We start from the raw sequence: 22,040 nt of genomic DNA, 5'->3' as shown, positions 1-22,040 counted from the left end.
TATCTCGTATCGCTTTGTATTTCGATCCTCGAATTTGCAATAATTGCACGTTAGGAAATTCGCCTGAAGAGGTAACGTGTATCTGCAAAAAAGTGTCGAGACGACGATCTTTTGATATAAACAATGGCTTTCAAATAAAATGTATTGCATATCTTTTATCAATTTGTATCGTTGCCCGTATCTCTTTAACTTTGCAATAATTGCTTGCAATAATTCATTTTGAGAGTTAACAGTATCGACAGAGGCGTTGAAACGATAATCTTTTAACGCAAATGACACCTTTAACAAAATCTCCGTGTGTTATATCTCGTATCGCTTTGTATTTCGATCCTCGAATTTGCAATAATTGCACGTTAAGAAATTCTCCTCGAGAGCTAACGTATATTTGCAAAAGCGTCGAGACGACGATCTTTTGATATAAACAATGGCTTTCAAATAAAATGTATTGCACGTCTTTTATCAATTTGTATCGTCGCGCGTATCTCTTTAACTTCGCAATAATTGCTTGCAATAATTCATCTTGAGAGTTAGCAGTATCTTTGAGAAAAAAAGAATCGACGAGGTATATCTTTAATACATATTTAATTAGGAAATCTTGCGCAAGTCATATTTTCGATTAGCCCTCGTTACTTAATAGCTAAAAACGAAATGCACGATATAATACGTAATTTTCTTGTTGAACTAACGATCGTTTTTATTTATTCGTACAAGGTTAATCTTATCCGCTTAACGAACGCCGCGAAACTGACCGAAATCGATGTTTCGTTTATTTCTATTGGACTTTAGACGCCGCGTATTCGTTTAGCGGCGAAGAATTATTTCAACCCGTCGTACTGGAATTTCGTACGACGCCGAAAGCTCGTTATACTCTTCTTCAGCATCGACTGTATCGATTGTATCTTCTCTCTCTGTTCGAGAATGCTTTGAAAACAAAAACCGAGGTCCCCGACCTGTGCCCCAGGGTGATCGATTAGCCAAAGCCACGATGTTAAAATACGAGGAGAGGAAATCCGGTCTGACGTATTCCCTTCTTCTTTTTCTTCTGTTTTCAGCTTTACTGTTATTTTATTAATTTGCCGTTAATTTCCACCAAATTAAATACACCAACCTTGTTTCTTTTTTTCTTTTCTCTTTGCTTCTCTGGGAGATTTTTTGTTATAAATTTAGTAGATATTTTAACAGGAAGGAAATAAATAAATCCCTTTCCGATAGAATATTCGGATTATAATCTTCGATTATAATTTTTCTTACGGAATAACTTTTAAGATTTTGCAGAAAAATTTGTTTCGCCAACGTCGAAGAATTCTCGACACATTTACGTTCTGTAATTTACCCGGTTTTAGCGACACGTAACTGTATCAACCGAAAATACGCAACTGTACTCGCATTCCGCCTAACTTCCATCATCCAGGTATCGATAATCCCTTAACTTCCTCCGAGCACCTTTGCCATCGGTTTCCTTTGAAACAGCGTGACGGGACAAATTGTCGTGAGCAATCGTTTTCGTGTTTCGTCGCAACGAAACAAGGGACCCTGTCGTTGGGTCTAGCCGCGAGCGAAACGAGAGGACACGAATCTAATCTGTTGGTTGATGATCGGTGACAGGTATGCGAGGAGCAGAAGTGCCAGGACGAGGTCTTTCCCCTGTCGATGAACTACGTCGACAGGTTCCTCTCGATCTGCCCGATCAGGAAGTCGCAGCTGCAGCTACTAGGAACTGCCTGTTTGCTTCTCGCCTCGAAATTGCGAGAACCATCGCCGCTGACCGCGGAGGCTCTTGTTTTCTACACAGACAACTCCGTCACCCTGGATGACCTATGGGTAAGTGTTCATAGAATCGCACTCCCTTTCGCTTTTGTTCCCGCTTATTGCTTATATCGCTAAATTCTCTTCTCTTACGGTGGTCGAACATCTGCACACACGCCGATTCTTACAGACAATTTGCTTCTTCGGGTCCCGATTAGGTAACGTCTCGAAGGGAGGCCTCTACATTGTTAGTTTTTAATTATTGAATTGGAAGGACGATTTTATTAATTATCGGATTGGCGATTGGAACGTGTCGTGGTTATTCGATGTATAAAGAGAGAAATGCGTGGATAAATTGTAAGGTAGGAAAATATATATTTAATAGAGAAGCGAAGTTACAAGTAAGAATACAGTTTGAGCTGGTCTATAACTGAACACCCCGAAGCCAATGTCACAGAGATCAAGTCATGCACCAAGGGCAAGATGGCATCCAGATGTCTACGCATCCTTACTGCGTACTCCTAGTAGTCTTAAGGATCGTTCCAAGGACCATTCATAAACCAATGACACTTACAAAGCCAATAAATCAAAGACTTATATTTATGGTGGGTCCTTGTCCCAATCTTTTGTCTCTACGCTGTCGATGGCTTCAGTGCCTGAGAAAACTAAGAAGATCAGGTATAGAGTTGAAGCTATGACCACTCCAATAGAACGAAAAGCGAAGAATACGTACGAAGAATACGTACAATGAAATTATGTATGGCTCGTTTTCTATAAATTTTTACTTCGATGCTAAGAGTTGTAGCACTTCGACCATCGATTATATTATAGTTGCGAGATTGAGACTAAAGAAATTAACATCTTAATCAAATGGTAAATATAATGATACAAACGGTAAGAGATTATCGCGTCTAAATACATAAGTACATAATGACTGTTCACGAAAGCCACTCTGTTCGATATACCCTGTTCAGGTACCCTGGTATCGAGCCATACGTTCTTTCACAACTATTGGCGATAGGAAAAGAGGGAAAATCCTGTTAGTAAACGCTGTCAGCTGCTACCGATAAAACGCTGTGCGTTAATAAAACACCAGAGCTTATCGTTAATTGCACCTTCTCGATAAGTTTTAGGTAGAGTAGTCGAAGTATTGTCAGGTTTTCGGTGAAAAGTACCGTGACCGACATCTGTCTATCATTTCTATCGGAGAAAAGTGGTTCCGCGTTCTTTGTCGAATAAAAAAAAAAAAGATAAGTTTCAAAGCTTTTTCAATTTTGCGCAGTATCCGAAATTTCTTTTTATCTTGACAAAAGTTTCCATGCGATAGGACTTTGCGAAAGTTTATTTCGATCGTTTAAGAGTCGTTTAAAGAAAAATCGATTGATCGACTCGAGTAGCTATTTGTTTACAGATATTCGAGAGATTAGATTTTTATTAAAATAACAGGTTATATTAGCGATATAAAGTTGAACAACGATTGCATGATACTGTCGTTTCTTATGCGATACTTTCGCATAATCTCTTTCATCAAAGATAATTTTCGTGCTTTGACAAGTCATTTTAATAAACATTTCTTTATCTACGATTGTCGTCCGCCTGTGATTGAATATGTTTCTTAAAAAAAAAAAGCAACAACAACAAAGGAAAGAAAAGAAAAAAGGAGAAATATGGAAAAGTTTCGCCAGCTGGATGAAACGTACACAATGGTGCGCGATGAATCTCCTTTCCTCGTTAAAATGTATCGTAGACCACTATCGATTCGCCTGCTCGTATGCTAAAGCCATGAAACTTTCATAGGAGAAATTTTACGGTAGGTTTGTCGCAGCATTTGGCAAAAACAGTTGGGGAAATAGAGCACGTTATCGATATCAGACGCTTTTATTTCTCGATTGTTCCCCGACAAGGACCGTTAAATAAATGGCCGAAACTCAAGCCGCCGATAACTTGTCCTATCGATAGCCTCGCCGATTATCGTGCGATCCGACGTTACGTGTGCAACGTTACGAAGTCTTCTAACTCGTTCCACATTCATGGAATGTAAGAATCACAGCAAACGCAGGCAATTTTCTTGCTTATTCAACCTTGTCATCGTCTGCCCGTGTCGTGGTTCCTTTCTATCGCGATTTTCAATCTGTGCGATTACGTTTTTTATGGATTTAATCCTTGCGCGGACAAGATTCCGTGATTACTTAACAAAGTGTACGAGTAGCTTCGAAGCTCGTGTATTCGAGACTGTTGAATTTAAATTTTGACGTAAAAATACCCAAAGAACAGGTATATAGAGAAAAATCCAAGTAAATAAATCTAAAAAAAAAAAAAACATTTTGGAAAAGAGCCATGCTAAAAATTTAAGACAAACTAGTAGCAACAAGTAAAAAAGAGAAAATCGTCGTGAGGTATAAAAATTTGGCAAACAAAATCACCAGACGGTTCTTTATTTACTATCTAATCTGGCCTCGGATGGCATTGCCAATTTATTAAAAATCTGAATTGGGAACGTGTAGTTCTTTATCAGATAAAGATCGATGCTATCGAGAGGATTTCGCTGGTTCTGTTATTTGATCGATTAAACTTGCCGACAATCTCTACGTTCTTAACAAATTCTCAATGTCGCGAGACATTTAAATTTCCTAGGAACGTCACTGCCTTAAAAAGAGCTTTCCGCTTTAAAAAATTCAACGTAACAGTCTATTTATATTTTATCGCTACCTAGTAATCTACAGATAGATGGATCGATTCTTTTCGCTTATTAAATATTATTACACCTCGAACGTTGGCGTATTTTCGTATTTCTAAATGTCACACAGATACGTAAAACTCCACAGTCGACTCATGAAAATTACGTAGTTAATTGAATAGAGAGAGAGAGAGAGAGAGAGCAGACAATTTATCGATGCATAGTTCGATCGATTCTATGAATCATCGTACGAAATATGAAAATTGCTACGGTTTGGGTTGAAAATAGTCATTGGAATCGGCGCCATCTTCCGTTAAAATGTCACGACTTCCCGAGAGATGACAAATCTTGCAAAATCTCGTAGGTGAGCCATCTGATTTGTTGGAGGTTTATTAGAAATTTATTCGAATTGGAAGCAACGTTGACGCGTCTGCTCCCTTCTTACTGGTTACATTATATTCATACGTTTTATCGGTGTCTATTATTACTCGAAAGTGGTCGATGAGTAAGTCTGGAAAATCTATTTTCGTTGTTGTCACGGGAAACATAATTTTGTTTGTTTTTGCAGGTTTCTCTTCAGTATTGTTTAAATATTCTTCTTGTCGTTATTGCTGGCTCCTATCGCTGGCTACGGAAAAGATATTTTCAACGATTTCGTCGATCGGATCGCTCGCAAACGTCAAATTCATCGAATACAGATTACGAAAGGAAATCAAGTCTTTCTCGTCTGAACGTCTCTCGCGAAGAAGAACGAAAACATGGAAAAGAACATGATCGCGTTTAAATCATTTGGAAACGTCTCGAAATCTAAACGGCGGCATCGTGCGGTGTCCAATTGCGCGTGGTCGGGTCATCGTCGGGAAAAGTGAGCGTTTTGCAAACGCGGCGACGAGGAAGCAAGAATTCCGTGGCTGCTGCGTCACTGAGAAATCGGAACGATCCGTAAAGGATTTTAAATATCACACGAGGCAAATAGGAAACGAAACGATGGCCGCAGTCGCTCTACGAATTCCTGCTTTTCGAGAATACGAAAGTGTAACTGGGCTTCCCGAGCAAACAAGCGATAGCCTGAACAAGCCTAAATAGATAACGTCTGATACGGCCAGCGTATTATTTAATTTCCAGCCACTCTCGAGTCGCTCGATGCTTTGCGGTTGCTGAGACAGATTTCGAAGGATTTCTCTGTTTTCTTCCCGTAATTTCGTTTCTTTTATTGACTTTTCATTTTATTAGCTTTTAATCGAAGTTGCGACCTGCTGGAACACCCGAAGCGGTATAAATATCGCCTTAATTTCACTTTCTAGCAACATACGACACCGTGCGAGAAGCAATCGGGGTGACAAAGCCCGTGGTTCGAGGAAACAGTGGAGAACAGCTCGTAGAAAAGTGTGCAGCTTGCTAATCGTACTAATTAACGCGACTGCGAAATGCGTACGCACATTTCCTCCACATTAGTTGCAATTATCTAAATGACGAATGCTGTACGCAGTGTAGCTGCATTCCTCGTCTATAAATGACATTGTTGCACTAGTAGAAGATTAGTAACCTAGATCCAGCATCGCACTAAAATTGGTACACGATATCTCATTATCATACTGCACACAATAAATATCTGTCGAGCCATGAAACGATTTCTGCGAACATCTCGCTTCAACGGCGATCGATATTGACATAAGCAAACTATTAATAAATCAATTAGGATTCTCTGGGTTCAAAGTGTAGCGATTATAACCGCGTTGTTATCAACAAATTTTCAACGTTTCGCCATAATTTGCCGTAACGTTCGACCAAGGACTAGTATTCGTTCGAGAAAGTTTCGTTACTTCGATAGCAACGAAATGATTAAATTTGATAAAATTTAAAACGAGAACAGGCATACCCTAACTCGTGTATCAAGCGCGACGATCTCAAGCGAGAAATCTGCCAAATATAAAAAGAAAAACGCACAGGCAAAAAGCGGAAAGCACGCAGGGGTAGATAATCGCCGCGTGAAACAGTGGAAACGTTGAAAGGGTAATTGCCGTTTTCAGGAGGATTTCGTCGCCCCTGAGGGCAATAAACTCGATGCAGTTGATTGTATGTTGTGCCTCGTGCTCGTCGAGTTGTGTAATAAAACAGAAATAGGAGAGAAAAAAGAAACAGGAACGATTAAAAAAGGGCGGTAGGATAGAAAAGGAAGGGGAGAGAGATAGACCGCTGACTAATCATTGGAAAACAAACAGAAAGGTGTTAGTCGAGGGCGTGGTGCACCTGCAACATGTCGGAATGCACATGCACTGGCACGCGTGCAACAGGCACGAAAAAGTTTATCGATCGGACCGACGGACACCGGCTGAAATTACGAAATACAGTGCCAACCCCGGAAACGGGGGAGAGTTTCGACACACGGGGGTTGTGTCGCCAATTGCCACCGGTGACGATATGGAAATTGGTTGGGCTAAATTTTCACGCTACGTTGCGGCTGCTGTTTGTCCACGTTGTTTCTTTTTTTCCGTGAATTTTTATTGGAATTTGGCTGGCTTACAGGTAGCCATTTGGTTATTTATTTATTTATTTATTCGTACATAGGTATTACAAAATTAATTAAGTTTATCGGGTTATTAGTCAATTTTAACGTTATCGTTCGCGTATGGAGATACTCTATACGAACGAAGCCCGTACTAAAATTATCTTCGCGTTTAAACACTTTGCGCTCGGTTAACGAGTCAGAGTGCAAGGAATTGACTGACTGTGTATATGAAATATAGTTTGCGTAATTATCATGTACGAGGGAAGAGGAAAGGTGTTTTTAGTTTACGCGTGATTAAGCAATACGAATGAATAACGGATCGTTCGCGTTGCGAGGTTAGTTAATTTCTAGATGACGAGTGGCGGACTAGAAGTTTCGCTTTTTAACTTGGTTGACTCAGGTCATGATCTTAGATATTCTAAGATTCGCGTCACTCTGCCGATCCAAGTTGCAACAGAGTGTCACGATTGACGTTCGATGAATCATAATTTTTGTTCTAGTACCGATATAAGATAGTACAACGCGGCTCATTGAGATACGCTCGAAAACTAAATTTCCAAACATTCTCGTTAAAGACGCGTAACGATATCAACGATTGCTTTTATATATATTTTTTTTACAATTTTTATTTACAATTTCTATTAAATTGTCCGATAAAGAAAAAGAAAGATGGGTCGGCGGAATAATGAATTCGTTTTCCCATGAATCTCGGATCGCTTAAAACAATCAGGTCCTACCTTGAAACCATCTCTCGTCTGAGAAACCACCAAAGTTCCGGTGTCAAAGTGCACAGCACCGGAAATCTCCACCTTCCCAGAGTTGCTGCGAAACCTCGTCGACGGCAGGAAGGTGACCCTGTCTGCGAAAGCGTACGGCGTAGGGTTCGAGAAAGGGGTACACAGGATACCGGGACATTTCGATGACGCAAAAATACCCATAGAGACGAATTCCGGCCGGCTGGCCCCGTGCACCACTGCAGAAGCCGCAGAAAAAGGAGGGGAGCAGGTGATGGCCAGGTGCTGGCTTTGGTATCCTGGCTCTTGCAGGGTTGCACCGGGCCCGTGCTCGACGCCCAAAGGCAGCTGCGTCTCTCAATACGACGACACAGAGAGCAACCAGTACCCCTTTCCTTCGATCGCGAGTCAGGAAATCCCGCTGGATATCTTCCTCGGATGGATTTACCGGGCGTACGCGGACGATTCGGTTTCCTCTTCTTTACGGAGGCTGTGAAAGCGACTCGGCGCGTTTACACGTGAACAGGGAACTCGATATTCGCGCGGATGTGGGCCAGGTGCCGGGTAATTGTAGTGGAAAGCGTCACCTGTTGATCGGTTCGTGTATCAGGTGCGAGTCGAGGCGATTCGATCGCAACTCGATCCAATGCTCAGGGAAGTTGTTCCGTTTTGCGACGGTGGTTCTACCGCGGATATTTATGCTAATGCGTGTTTTATAGAAGGCGAGGGAATGGGAGCTGGATAGAAGTTTGTTCAGTCGTTAACCTTTTGTACTCGGCCGATGCCTCTACAGCGAAGGTTGAAAAGTTTGCAACGATAGAAAGGCACGTCTGATGATTACGTAATAGCTTCGATTTTGTCTATTTTTAAACGGAATAAATTTGCCAACTATATATATATATATGTAATTACGTCTTCGTCAAGCGTCGATACTCGATGTTTTCGTACGATATCGAACTTTTTATACTTGCATTTATCGTACATACACGACGTTCGAAATAATTAAATTATATTATAGTAACAAAAAGTGACGTCCGTTTTTTCGATTGCGAAATATAATATCGTCTACCGTCGATACGCTTGGAAACGCGTTTGGATTAGGAGAAAAAGAAGCTGCGAAGCTTTGACCCTTCCTGTTCGGTTTTTATCGTATCAGGAAGACCCCTTAAATTTCTTTCTCCCTTGGGCCCCTGTTCATCGAAGTCCTGCAAGTCCTTTCGAGACTCAATTTCTTGAAACCTTAAAGTCGACTTTGTTCGACTTAATTTACGAGCCTCTGTTTCTTCTTTCTTCAATTAATCGAAACTAGCGTGAACAGTCGATCGATAAGTCCAGCCTTGGAATTAACGAGTCACGTGATATTTCTAAAAACTTTCTACTCGTTGCAAAGTAAAAATTTCGATAGATGCATTTTCCTTCAAAGTTCTTTCCTACGTTACTCGATCGTCGCGCGACATTTTCTTACACGTTTTTCTAACGTATAATGTGCAAATATACAGAAATGGAAGATTCCTGACTAAAATAACGAAAAATATCGCTCGAGAAAATAACCAGTAGTTCGTTAAAGCCACAGCGCCAATCCTTTCTGTATGTAACCACCATCACCTGCCCGTTGGTCATTATGCATGCAGATCTTGTCGCATTTCCCGTATTTAATAAACAGGGCTAACGAGCCAGCCAATTTTTCCCCGCAATTATTTCGACTATTAATTATCGATTAATTTCTTTTCAAATTCCTAGTCGATCGTTAGTCCATGTACCGTATAATTCCCGATCGTGGTTACACGAACGCCTATGGATTCGACATAGTCCGCTGCCGTTTGCGGATGTTCACCAGTCAGACGTTCGCCTTTCCTTGATGATTCTACGCGATAACAGAGCCTTGAAAGTACCGGTTAGGCACGCGATAGTTCGGTTACACTTAATCATTCTGTTTAATTCCAACGTTTAATCTACGCGAATTTTGTCCGTTTTGCAAATAACCGGTTCACTCGTATCTCCTTCGCATTCCTTCTTTTTTTTTCTTTTTGAAATTTCGCGTCAGTTAGCTCCTAATTTTATTTTTCGCAAAATTTTGCAAACCACCATTGAATAGCGAATGATCGGATAATTTATGAGCACCTACACACGCGTACTTCCTAACAAAGGTTAGGAAGTTGCGAACGTTCACCTGCCTACGTTCGATTAGAAACGACACGTGTCCTGGTGCGTGCTTTTGATCGCACGTGTTGCATGCGCTTGTCGAGTACGCGTGCTTCCATACGCGCATCGCGCACGGAATCTCCTGGATACGCAGCCGCGATGTTTTAAAACCGGGATGCTTCTTAAATCTGGAGACGTCTACAACGTCTTTGGACGATAATACGGTTCCAAGTTTACCGCTTATGGCGAAATAATTTTATATCGGTTAAAGACTCCATAGAATCGCTGTTCCGTGAGTTTGGATTTTTCACCGTTTTGAATTTTTTAGCTTGCACGTAGGTGAAGGTACTTTGCTGACGTTACTTTACCGTTTTAAGCGGAAGAATATTGTATTTTTAAAATTTATCTCGCAATGAAATATTCCGTAAGATTAACAAATTTATATTCGCGGTCTATTTTCTATAAAATATTGTTTTAGTATATTTGTGAACATTCGCGCGTAACAGCGTCATGGTATTTTTAGATTTTTAGATTGCGCGAGACACTCGTATTCGCAGACTTTGTCGGCAAAGTAATTTCACAAATTTTAAAAATCAAATTTTAAGATTTGAGAAACTTTCGAAAAACTAAGCGTTCGTATCTTGTTCGATATATTATTATTCGTATTTCTCTTTTTTTAAGATTCGAAGTATTTTTCTCATATTGGATTCATAGATATATCTTTTCTGGAAAGAGTTTCTCTGTGATCGAAACGCGAGATAGAAGTCATATGCGAATAATGTAAGACAAAGTATAAGGAAATCGCGCGATTAGAGGCGCAATAATTTTTAACAAAGATAGCAAGGCCATCGGATGCATCGATGCAAGATGCGGAACGAGACGTTCTCGAGAAACGTTATATATCCTAAACAATAATTTTATCTCTAACAATAACTTTACAAAGTTAAGAATCTCTGCGTGGTAAACATTTATTGACAACCGCGATATTTAAATATAGATAAATAGAACATTCCTTATCTAAATTCTACTTTAAAGTTCCAAAGATTTAAGAAACGATCTTACGTTTGATAAACCTTTCGAAAAATTGAAAACACATCGAAACTTGCGCAATATTTTCCCAGCCTACCTGATATATCGAGTAACTACGTATCTATCGTATCTGTTAGATACGTAGTTCGCACGAAGCGCCACCTCTCAAATAAAATCAAAATTAGTTTCACCGTATTTGCTATATATAGAAACAATCTCTCAGAAAGAAAAAGAAGAACAGAAGGTTCGAAGTAAGTAGATCGTGCGATTTTATTCAATCGTTAAACGTTATAACGAAATATTTTCAAAAGAATCGGACATGTTCGAAACTCAAATGATTCATACCAAGGCGTGCATTCCAAACTCGTCTGGGAAGATCCGTATGCAAATGCCGAGAAGTGTACGGTCAGCACGAGTGTAAAATTCACAGTAGATGAACACGTTCGTCGTCAGACATCTGTCTCCTCGAAAACTCCTATTCGCCTCTCTCGAATATAATTTATGCGCGTTTCTTAATTTATTCGTCGATTCGAACGACTGCCGGTGGAGAAGAAGAGGCTTTTTTCAAGAGGAAGGGACACGATCCATTTCGTCTTTTCTCGGGACGAAACTAATCTGGATAACCCGGTCGCGTTTTATTACGATGGTCGATGCGTCGCGTCGTTTCGAGCCAACAGTCGACCATCTGTCGCTGCAATTAGGAGCCAGCACGCGAATTGCAAAAAAGCAAGATGCGTACCGCGGCATGAAAAGGTGCTGCTTTTCACCTGTTTTATTTTTCTCTTTCTGCATATTCGAGCGGTAAAAGGAAAATAGATATATCGGTAAAATGTCTTCATTCGGCAGATCAATTTTCGATCTTTTCGCGCTATGAAAATCGTTTTGAAAGCGAAAGGGTTCAGATAATAGAAATTGGTACGGCAAATAGAAATAGAATAGTTATATATCTTCTGAATAAATTTATAAAGATACTGAATCTTTCCCCTTTCGAGCTGAAATTGTTTAATTTCAAAAAGAATAACTATTTAGAATATATTATTGTTATCATAACACGTTAGAAGCAACTATTCTCTGGAAACGAATTTCATTGCTGTTCGATTTATAGTTATTGATCACCGGTTACGTGGTTCCTCATCCTTATCTCTTTTCCTCGTCGCTTTTCATTGTTATTCTTTTGTCACGCGCTGGAAACTCTCGTTTCTTCTGCCGCTGGTGTTTCCTGGCATTTAAATTCCCCGCGGCACGTGACGCGTATGACAAAAAGCTCGTATGCTACCGGTGACTAAATTCAAATACCACAGTTTCCCGTTCCATTGAATAGAGAGAAAGAATGAGTTTCGGATCTGCCGACACTACGTCCACCCCGGATGACGAGGGTTACCGACATTGTGTTTAGTTTCAGAAAGCAACTTCTTTTTCTTTCGCTTCTCTGATGTAATTTGTTAATCACTGAAAAGATTGCGATTTGCGATTCCGACGATATCGCTGTCGATTTTCCCAAACGAAAAATGTTTCTCGTCCTTTGGATATTAATATCGTCGAACGTCCCAAAAATTTCTCTCAACGACTCGGAAAAAAACTCGTTTTTCTTTATTACCAATTAGCTGCACTGCAACTCGTACAACGAAAGATCGCGAGGAAAATTACGCTTTCAACGTCGAAATTAAGAAGATTTTATCGATACAAATTTTCAGCAAACGAACCTGCTGCGATAAATTGTTCGAAGCATTCAGAACGGAAAGGGGCCTTTGTATATGAAATTGCAACAGAAGAAAATTGCAGAAACGCATCCGAGAGTCGTTATCAACACATGCTACAACCTGTCGCGAGCATCGTAATACACACCTTGCGTCTTGACCAATGAAACGAGGTGTTTGCTTCCTCGACGTGGCCTACCTTAAAGCGGTCGTGCGACAGGTGCGCTTGTTCGATGCCAGCAGGTTTCCATTTCGACGGGACTGGGACGAAAGGACTCCCACCGATCGAAAGAAAACTGGAATTAAATCGACCCTCCTTAAATCGCGTGAAATTGAATCTATGGAGTTAATCGCGCTTCTAGCTTTCCGGTTTCGATTTCGTTTAGCTCGATCTCCAGGAATTCCTTGCGTCCAGGTTTTATACAGGTGTCCGAACAGATTCATCTAGCTTTTGTTTTGCAGTTTCTTGGAAACAGGTTTTTTTCTTGTTTCGTTCATAGTTACGTAAGAAAGGAATCGGTTCAACGTACTTTGTTCTAATCCGCGTTTTGTCTTTAACGCGGCAAGATACGGGTATCGAGAGAAGCTTTTAAGGATAACACGAGTTTTTGGTTTCTATCTACAAAACATAGATCCTTCGTAGATTCAACGTAGCTTCGCCATTTCGTCGGTTTCCTGGATATGTTGCGTTATAGCTTGTCATCGAGTTGCTCCACGATAGGTGCATTGTTTTCGCTGCGCTCTATTCATCGAGAAAGAGGAGATCTTTTACAACTTTTAGTGATTTTAGAGACTGAAAGTGTTTACTAAACTTTGTTCGGCCTTTATATATTTGTGCCAACCCTACTCCGCAAAAATTCCTTTAAAAACCAAAATACCGATGTCCCGATTATTTACGCCCAACGAATATAATTAGTCGGGTCCATGAGAAATACCATTAAGACGTGAAATATCTACCGTTCCTCAACCGGAACTTTCTCTAGCCAGTTAGAACCACATCTTCAAGGTCCCTAAAAACCTATGTTAACGCAAGAGCAGGGATACGCGCGACTTTTGTCGTTACGTAAAAAGACCGAGAAAGGTGGGAAGAGAAATACCCGAGGGACAATAGGGACGTTAGTTTCACGAGTTAGGACGATTTCTCGGTTCTGTCCTTAATTCAGCCCGTTTGCCTATTGTTCGACGCGTCACGGAGCCGATTTTGTCGGCTTCGTAGCCGACTATTAGAAATAGTTTCGCCATGAACAAGTCGGTGGGGGCGGTGACCAGCCCGAGGCCGCGTAAACTCGCTTTTCTGGCTCGCGCACGTACCCGACCATACTCTTTATCGTTGCCTTCGACAGAAATTTAGCCGTGACGTAGCTCCACCATGAGGCTTATCCGTCTTTCTTTTTTTCTTTTTCTTCTTTTCCTTTTGCTTCTTTTTTAAGAGCGTCGCTTGTTCGCGCTGTGCATATTTATACTTCTATTTTATTTAGCTTCGTGGGTGGGTGTTGAATAAATTCAGGTTCGTTCGAGCTTCGAGCATAGACCGAAGTGAAACGAGAAGGGTTGGGAAATTAGACACGGCTTGATGGATTTAGCGCGAACGTTAGTTTTCCTAGGTAACATGGTCAATCTTGTTGGATATTGTTTGTTCGTTCTGCGAAGATAAATTTTACGATCGTTTTCATTCAGAATGGAGATATACGTGCTCCAGTTTTTTTGAACGTTAAAAGGATTACACTGGGATTTGGAAATTCGAAATATTTCCAGATTTCCGCAACTAGGAACAGAAAGAGAAAATTCGTTGGGGATTTTAGAAATTTCAGAAATAGGCGAAACTTGACGCGAATTTAAACGGAATTGTTAAAACCATTCACGAAGGAAATAAAAAGCTGAAGTTACACAGGGATATGCTGCGAAGACGCGAAGTCATAATATTCAAATGAGGCACGTGCATTTTCCCCCTTGGTGGTTGAACGCGTTACATAAAGATGAGGAAAACGGTAAATACATAGGTCGTAATGTGCAATTTGAATTCATTCACTGCCGCAATTGTGACAACTGTTTACAATGTTAACTCTGAATTTTAATGGCAAACTTACAGTGTTCCTCTTTGAAGTACGATCATTGTTCGCGTGTTATTATTCCGAAACGACGTTTATGTTAATAGTAAATTTCATTTAATAAAGATTTCTCTTACTGTCATCGAGAAATTTAAACGACGATTTATTTTATTTACTTGGGAAATATTAAGCGAATTTTTACAACGTTACTAATGAATTAGAACGTCGCTTTCTTCGCTTTCACATTTTTCTATCCAATATTTTCCATTCCGATTCCGTTACCGCGCTATCTTTCCTTATTGCCATCGACCAATTTCATTGACAGTTGAGCATAAGGTCGATGTCTGCTGCGTATTAAATTCGACTTCCTTATTCCTCCTTTAATAATCCCGAATTTCATTCAACGGTACGACGTTTAAATCTCCCTTTTCTCCTCAGCTTTCTAGCGTCCATTTAAACTAACCGGACCACCGACCTTGCCGCGACATATATATATCGCCATCGCTGAAAACCGATCACGTACTTAACTTTCGTGCAAAAGACCAAAGCGACAGAAACGAAGAGGCAATTTTGCAATTCGAGGCAAAAGCTGGAACGTGTCCCTTCGCCGATGTCGCGCAAGATGGAACAATGGGCTCAGCCCGCGAGAAATAATCGTTTTACGAACGAACAAAGATATTGCTTCGTTAACATTTCGTAATGCATCGTAGCTTGCAGGAAGTATTTTATGCGTTTAACTTCTTTCTCATTCGAGGCTGCTGCCTCCTTTACCTTTCAGGCGAGCGCAGCATTGTGCTTCTGATTTTTTTCAAACATCCCGAGAACAAAGGCAACGCGTGGTCTTAAAGGCTATGCAAACGTTATTGCAAAAACGATGATTCGTAATTTACATTTTGGTTTCGTGCGAAAGGACACGCGGGATGCAACTGTTTCTGTCGTTTACCGAACCACCGATTCCAGGGAATAGATCGAACGAACGCTTTCGTCAACGAAATAAAAATACCTTCTGTCAATGGTATTTCGAATATCGAAAATACTCGAAGAAGCTTAAAATTTCAGTGTACCGTGAATTTCGTGTTCTTCGCTTTGATTTCAAAAATTGTAAGGATATTCTTTGATCTATTCTTCGAGTAAAATAGACAAAACAAAGAAGAAAGAGACATTAAATTATTGAAAATACGTTAGGACGAAATCTTTTCTTAGACTATTCTAGACGCAAGCGATAGTTTTCGCAAAATAAATCCGGCACAATTCCAAATATGGCGTAGCAAAGGATTTGCGAATCCGGTCACGATGATTCCATGGAAATCGAGTGCAAACTTCCGTTTGTACGAGCTACCGTGTTACACGAGGACTTGTCGCGAGGGTTCCTTATACGAGCCCCCGATCGAACGTAGCGTCTTGGTATTTGATCTTCGTAAGCCGGATGTTCGTAAATATTGATCGAGCCAAGGCCAGATATACCGCGAGAATTGGCTTTCTAACTTCTAAAAGCAACAGCGGCTCGATTCTTTTCGTCCACGTTGGCCTCGAATGCGGATGTGACGTACCACGTGTCGTTGGAACCGTTCTTCTCGTTTCACAGGAAGCATCGAGACGATCGATTTCGTCGCTCCAGATCTCGTTCCATCGGTTCCAACATTTCCGCTTATTTCTTTTTGCAGAAAAATGACTTAGTTTCGGTCGCGTTTGGATTAAACGAGATAATCCGTAGGTTATACAGCAGTTTCTCGGACGATGTTACTAATTCGAAGCAATACAAATTGTAGAGGAGGTTTCGAGGACGTGGTGTTTAGATATTCCTTTCTCTAGCGATTTTCCGGTTAGGATTTTTCCTAGTAAAGGATATTTGTCGTGGTTCTCGGAAAAATATCTAATCGGTACGACAAAAATAACATCATACGAGCGAAGAATTTCCAAGGTACGTGTTATACCATCGATTAATTAAAACGTTCATTAAAAATCGAAAACGATCGAGGCAGGAAACGATCGATCTTAGAGAAACACAAAAGCCTCGTAGTCAGAACCGAGCGTTTCTAGGAGGCACAAAGTGAATCTTAATTACGTTTTCCCGGGGTCCGCCTAACCCTCGAAAACGCGTAACCGTTGCTCGTACATCGATCCTTCTCAATTTCTTCGAATGGTATGAAACATAATTTTGGACGATGATCGAGAGTATGCGGGTACCCGTAGCTGGCTCACCGTGGTACATTGACATTTTTCTAGAAATTGGTTCCTCCAACGTTTTATTTGATTCCAAACAAAATGATCTATTTCAATTCTCCGTATCGTATATATTATGCGTAGAATAGTTATCTCGTTATATTCTTAGACGTCTCTGTCTATGTGTCTCTTTTTTTTATTACATATGTAATATTCGTACGTTATTTAATGCGATTTAAGTTAATTCCTTGCGTCATAGTGGTTTAGGAGTCTTACACGATGAATAGCGTCTCACCTATCGAGATAAACCTGTTTTCTCTCCTTGTAGCGGCTTTGCGAGATTTATTTTGTTATTTTCGTTGATAAGAAGTTTGATCGAGTCGCAGAATTGACAAAGATTAAATTAAACGAAGAATTTTAAGGCCAACGAACTCGTAAGCATTGAAAATAACTTTTTTCGAATTTCTGATTAATGAATAAATAATTATCGAGTAAATTGATGCAGCCGTTATAGCATCCTGTCTCTTACTTCGCTTGAGATGTATTAAAAGACAGACTGTGCGAAAGGAAGAAAAAGTAAGACGATAGAGGAAGAATTTAAATTAGATTTAAAATTAAAAACGTGGTATAAATAGCACGGTGATAAAGATACTTTACGATTTCCGTTCGTAAATTCAGAAAAGATTTCTCGAAAATAGTTTAGTATTAGAAGCAGTTATGCAGAAAAATGTTGGCGAAACGATGAAAATTCTGACAAAAAGCAGAGCACGTGCGGCAGGCTGAAGGAATCAGTAGTCGCTGCCAGTACCACGTCAGACACGCACGATGAGGTCACCGCCGTTCTTCTCCAAAGTGAACGTAGAAACAAGTCGGACAAGGTTGCAACAAGTTCTTTAAGAACCTCCACCATTCAGTAATAGCTTTCTAGATGAGCCATATTAAAAATTATGGTAATTTTTTAAAAGGAATTTGCCTTTGGAGAATTTTATTAAAACGTTAAAAACTTGAAATTCCGATATAATTCGAAGACGATACAATTGCTTCGTAACAACCGTTTTTAAGTTTCTCTTATCGTAGCAGTTGCTATTCGTTTCGTCGGACTCTTAGTCAATTCTCGACTTTGGTACGGCGAATATCTCTTCGGTGTAGTTTCGTTATGCGTTCTACCGATTCATTCGTTATCTGTTTACTCTTAAACAAGCTGTTTTCGGTCCATGAAAAATTGAAAAATATACGTTTTACGGTACAGGATGCATAAGCACATGCACAAATAAAAGTCGACATTGGAAGCAGCTGTCCCACGCGATTCCTGGAAAGGAATCGTCAGAAATACAACGATGCGTCTATCTATATACGCTGCACAGCCTTCTTTCACCGTCCTAAATAAATATATAAATACGCGTATTGAAAATATTCATTTCAAATTTAAATTTGCTCGAGCCAGTCTCTTCGATGGGGTAAATTTATGAAAAATTTAAGCGAAATTTAGATAACGAAGTGACAAATTTTTCCCATAACGACGAGCGTTATCTTACTTCAAAAGGTTATTTCTTATACACATTTTTCACGCGTAATTTCCAAATCTGCTTGTTCCTCCAAAGTCCAGCGTTTATTCTTTCTCAACGATCCACACCAGTTGACCTATATTCTTTAATAATCAACTTTCCATCAACGCACAAACACCGACAAAATCATTAAAAATCTACCCTTCGACGAAGACTATCTAGAAATCCATCTAAACAGTTCAAACTCTGAATCACCCTGACCAACCTAATTCAAGCTTAGAAGAGGGTGTTTCCAAAAGCTTCCAGGCGCCAGTACCTGAATAGAATAACGGACACCAAATGGTCAAAGAAACACCGTGGTTTCCCTCTGGTGTCTCGCGTCCATATCTCACCAGGAGTGCCGATAAAGGCGGCGAAAGAAGAGAGAATGAGAGAATGGCTATTCCGGTAGGGTGGCGCGTTACCGATGAAGAAGGGAGTTTCTTACGTGCGAAAAAGGACCCGTCGTATTCTCCGGTAATCGGAGCAGATGTCCTGCAGAAAAAAAGATCGTGAGAGAGAGAGAGAGAGAGCGGGAGAGACAATTCCCGTAAGTGGCACTGGCCAGCGTTAAACGACGCAGCCATAGATGGCTACTAGAAGGACCAGAAAACGACCCCTCGAGCGCCGTTTCGAAGAGGGTCCTTTCCTCTCCCTGGGAATGCCTTACGCCCATGGAGGGCTAAGGAATGCGCGGACGGTGATTCTGCTTTTTGTTGCCAGTTACGCCGAGAGAAGGAGCCCTCTATACCTTGGCCTTTTGTACTTTATTTTTGGCCAGAATGGTAAACACCTTGCTCACAGGCGCCGCCCTTCGATCCTGCATCATTCTTTCTCCCCTCTTTCTCCTTCCAATCGAAAGGAGGCTTCTCTCCACCGTTCCACGTCGGCTCGTTTTCTACCTTTTCTTCTCACTTTCTCTCCGACTCTCTCCTCCCTCCACGGATTCCCTCTGCCCTTCCATCCACTCGGTGTCCCAACTGTTTGACCCATTCAGCTCCGCGCGATGGTGCTGCCATCTATCGAACCTATCGATCATTCTATTGTACTCCTTTTTGTATTTATTTAGATTCTCGGTCCTTTTTAGCGAGCATGGTTCAACGAACGGATGAGAATTCTTGTTCGGTGGATGAGGAATTTTTATCGTTTGCTTCTTTTTGCGTTACGAGGGAAATAAGAAGGTTCGTTAACCCTCTGTATTCGTTGATATTCATTTATCCATACATATATGGAATATATTAAGCGGAATGTTACTATATCCTAGAGATAAATAGGTGATCTGTATGTCGCAGCACGGATGATATATTAGCGTGGTATTATACGTTATACCACAGTAGCCGGTAAATTATAGATCGAAGCGAAGAGTCTACAGGATAATAAAACGCGCGTATAGATTTTTAATAGAAAATACTTGCTTCGCGACTTACTCGATACCCTACATACATAAAATTTACATCCCGTTATCTTATCGTCCATCCTATGATACGTCCACTTACTACGTTTACACTTTATTGCTCACGAAATACAGGGTGTTTCGGGAATCTACGTCTGTTTATCTACGGCTTTATTTACTAAGTTTACACCTTATTGCTCACAAAAAACACGGTGTTTCGAGAATCTACGACTGTTTATTTTCGTCCAGGCATCTTTTTTTTTTTTTTTTTTTTTTTTTAAATTAAACTACCTGATAAACGCTTAGATCTTTTCCTTCAATTTCCCACGAGACTAACGTTTCTTGGGACACCCGATGCACAACATCGGCGTCTACCTTTTCGTTGCAGGCCACCTCCTATCGATTCCTCATTGCGAACCAGATAAATCGGACCCCCGTTTCTCGGAACCGGCCAGGTAATGGCAGGGACGTAACCCTCCGCGTTTCTCCTCTCAAGGAAACCTATTGTCCGTTAGCTTTGTTGCTCGCTTTCGCCGTTTCCGTCGCTCGGTCTGTCTAGAATTCAAGCCGCTCTCGTTGGCAAAAATTAATCGCAGCCACGGAATCTCCTTCCTTCTCGCGTTCTCGTCTTCTTTTTTTCCGCGTAACGCGATATACCGTTCGATCAAACGGATTATCGTTCGTTCTCCGTATGTTTTCGTTATTCTTTGTTAACGTAAACATTCTATCTTTGCATCCCTATTTTTCCTTGTTAAATCGCCGTCATTTATCGATAAAAGTAAAAATAAAAGTACACACATTAGCCGAAGCAGAGTATCGAAATTTGTGCAACTCGCGCGATACCCTTTCTTTCGGCGCTCACCACCTGTCGCACTGATTCCACCCTTCGTTCGTCATCTGGAACTTTGAAAGTTGATCATTTTCGAAAACGGAAAATTAAGCAACGTTCTACCACATGGAGCCCGTGTAATTACAACAAAATAACCATAATCACTACGCGACTCCACTATCACCGCGTTTTATCCGATTTCACACGATGTCTTATCTCTGTGAAGCAACATATGTCAGAGTAATTTATCCTGTGTTTCGTCGACTGATATATCAACGGTTTAAATTGCGTTGTGAAGGTACAGAGGTTAATTTTCCCAAGTACAGATGGAATTTGCCTATGGAAGTAGTTGTTATCGAAATCCGAGGAAAGATATTTTATAACATTAATATAATTACTAATACTAATTACTAATTATTGATATAATATCTACCACGAAAGAGTTGACCGTGCACAGAGAAATAAAAAGAGCAATTCTTACGTACGATGAAATTAATAAGCCACGCACGAATATAGGTCTCAGATCGTGGTTCTATAATTTAATCCCGTTGAAAATAATTCGAAGAACGAGGCGAGGATAAATCGAACCGCTACGTTCCACTCGACGAATCGGAAACGCCATCTTCGTTAGAATCGGTGACGAGAAGCTGATGACGTAGATCCAATTCAGGTTGGGTCCGAAGTTGAACTAATAACCGGATAGCCGTTAACGCAAACAAGTATCGATAGTAGTGAGGCCAGCGATAAAGGGGTGATTTCTCAATAGGTAGATCTAGTAAATAACAGCCGTTATTTTCAGAGCCTGTTACGTCGAATAAGAATTTCTCGGATATCTACGATCTTATCGTTAAGCTTCTACGATCGGCTCTTTAACATAATTGTACATCAACTTTAATTACGATCATTGTTATTATAGGTCTTATAGTTCCTTCGATAATATCAGAAATTGGCTGCTGCATACCACAGATATCTGCATGGCTAAGTTTTTAAAAGCCACACGGTATAAGTCGTTAAAGAACCGCGTTCCTTCTACGTCCAGTAATTTCTCATTAACTTCGTAAATATCTACGTAAAATGGAGCGACATATCCTTTGCTACTAGTGGCTTATTTATGCGCTTTTAATCACCTAAGGAAACTTTGTACTTAATTAACGCGCGTGGTTAAAACGACTGATATTCGTGGATTTGGTGTACATCTTTCGATCGCTTTCAAATTGTACTACGACGGACGACTAATGAAATTTCGAGATGTTTCGCTTCACTGCGAGTATTCGAATACTTTCGCGAGATCGCGTATATCTTCAATCGTATCGTCGAATAATTCTTAGTAGTATCATCGAGCCTTTGATCAAATTTTGCGTTGTTCGTACTTTCTCTCCGGCTAGTTTAATTCGATCGGCAGATAATAATCGTAAACTATGGTTTCGAGTCCTGCCAGACGAGACCGCAGAGGGTTAAATTGCACGTGGATCACGCGTGCACACGCGTTGCGTCATTCGTGCGTGCGCATGCGTGCACGTCTACGCAAA

At 40.6% G+C, this 22,040-nt stretch overlaps 1 protein-coding gene across 1 annotated transcript in view; it reads left to right on the top strand.

Annotated features, from left to right (window-relative positions):
• The window catches only part of LOC100642333 (G1/S-specific cyclin-D2), a 52,213-nt gene that overhangs the window by 8,883 nt on the left and 21,290 nt on the right, over positions 1–22,040 (top strand). The window contains exon 2 of the mRNA XM_012310915.3: positions 1,606–1,821. Coding sequence (XP_012166305.1) covers positions 1,606–1,821 — 216 coding nt within the window. The remainder of the gene's footprint in view (positions 1–1,605; positions 1,822–22,040) is intronic.

This window comes from Bombus terrestris, chromosome 8 (assembly GCF_910591885.1).
Source record: "Bombus terrestris chromosome 8, iyBomTerr1.2, whole genome shotgun sequence".
Taxonomy (NCBI): Eukaryota; Metazoa; Arthropoda; class Insecta; order Hymenoptera; family Apidae; genus Bombus; species Bombus terrestris.
The sequence above is the reverse complement of the archived record's forward strand: the minus strand, read 5'-3'. Positions and strand labels throughout refer to the sequence as shown.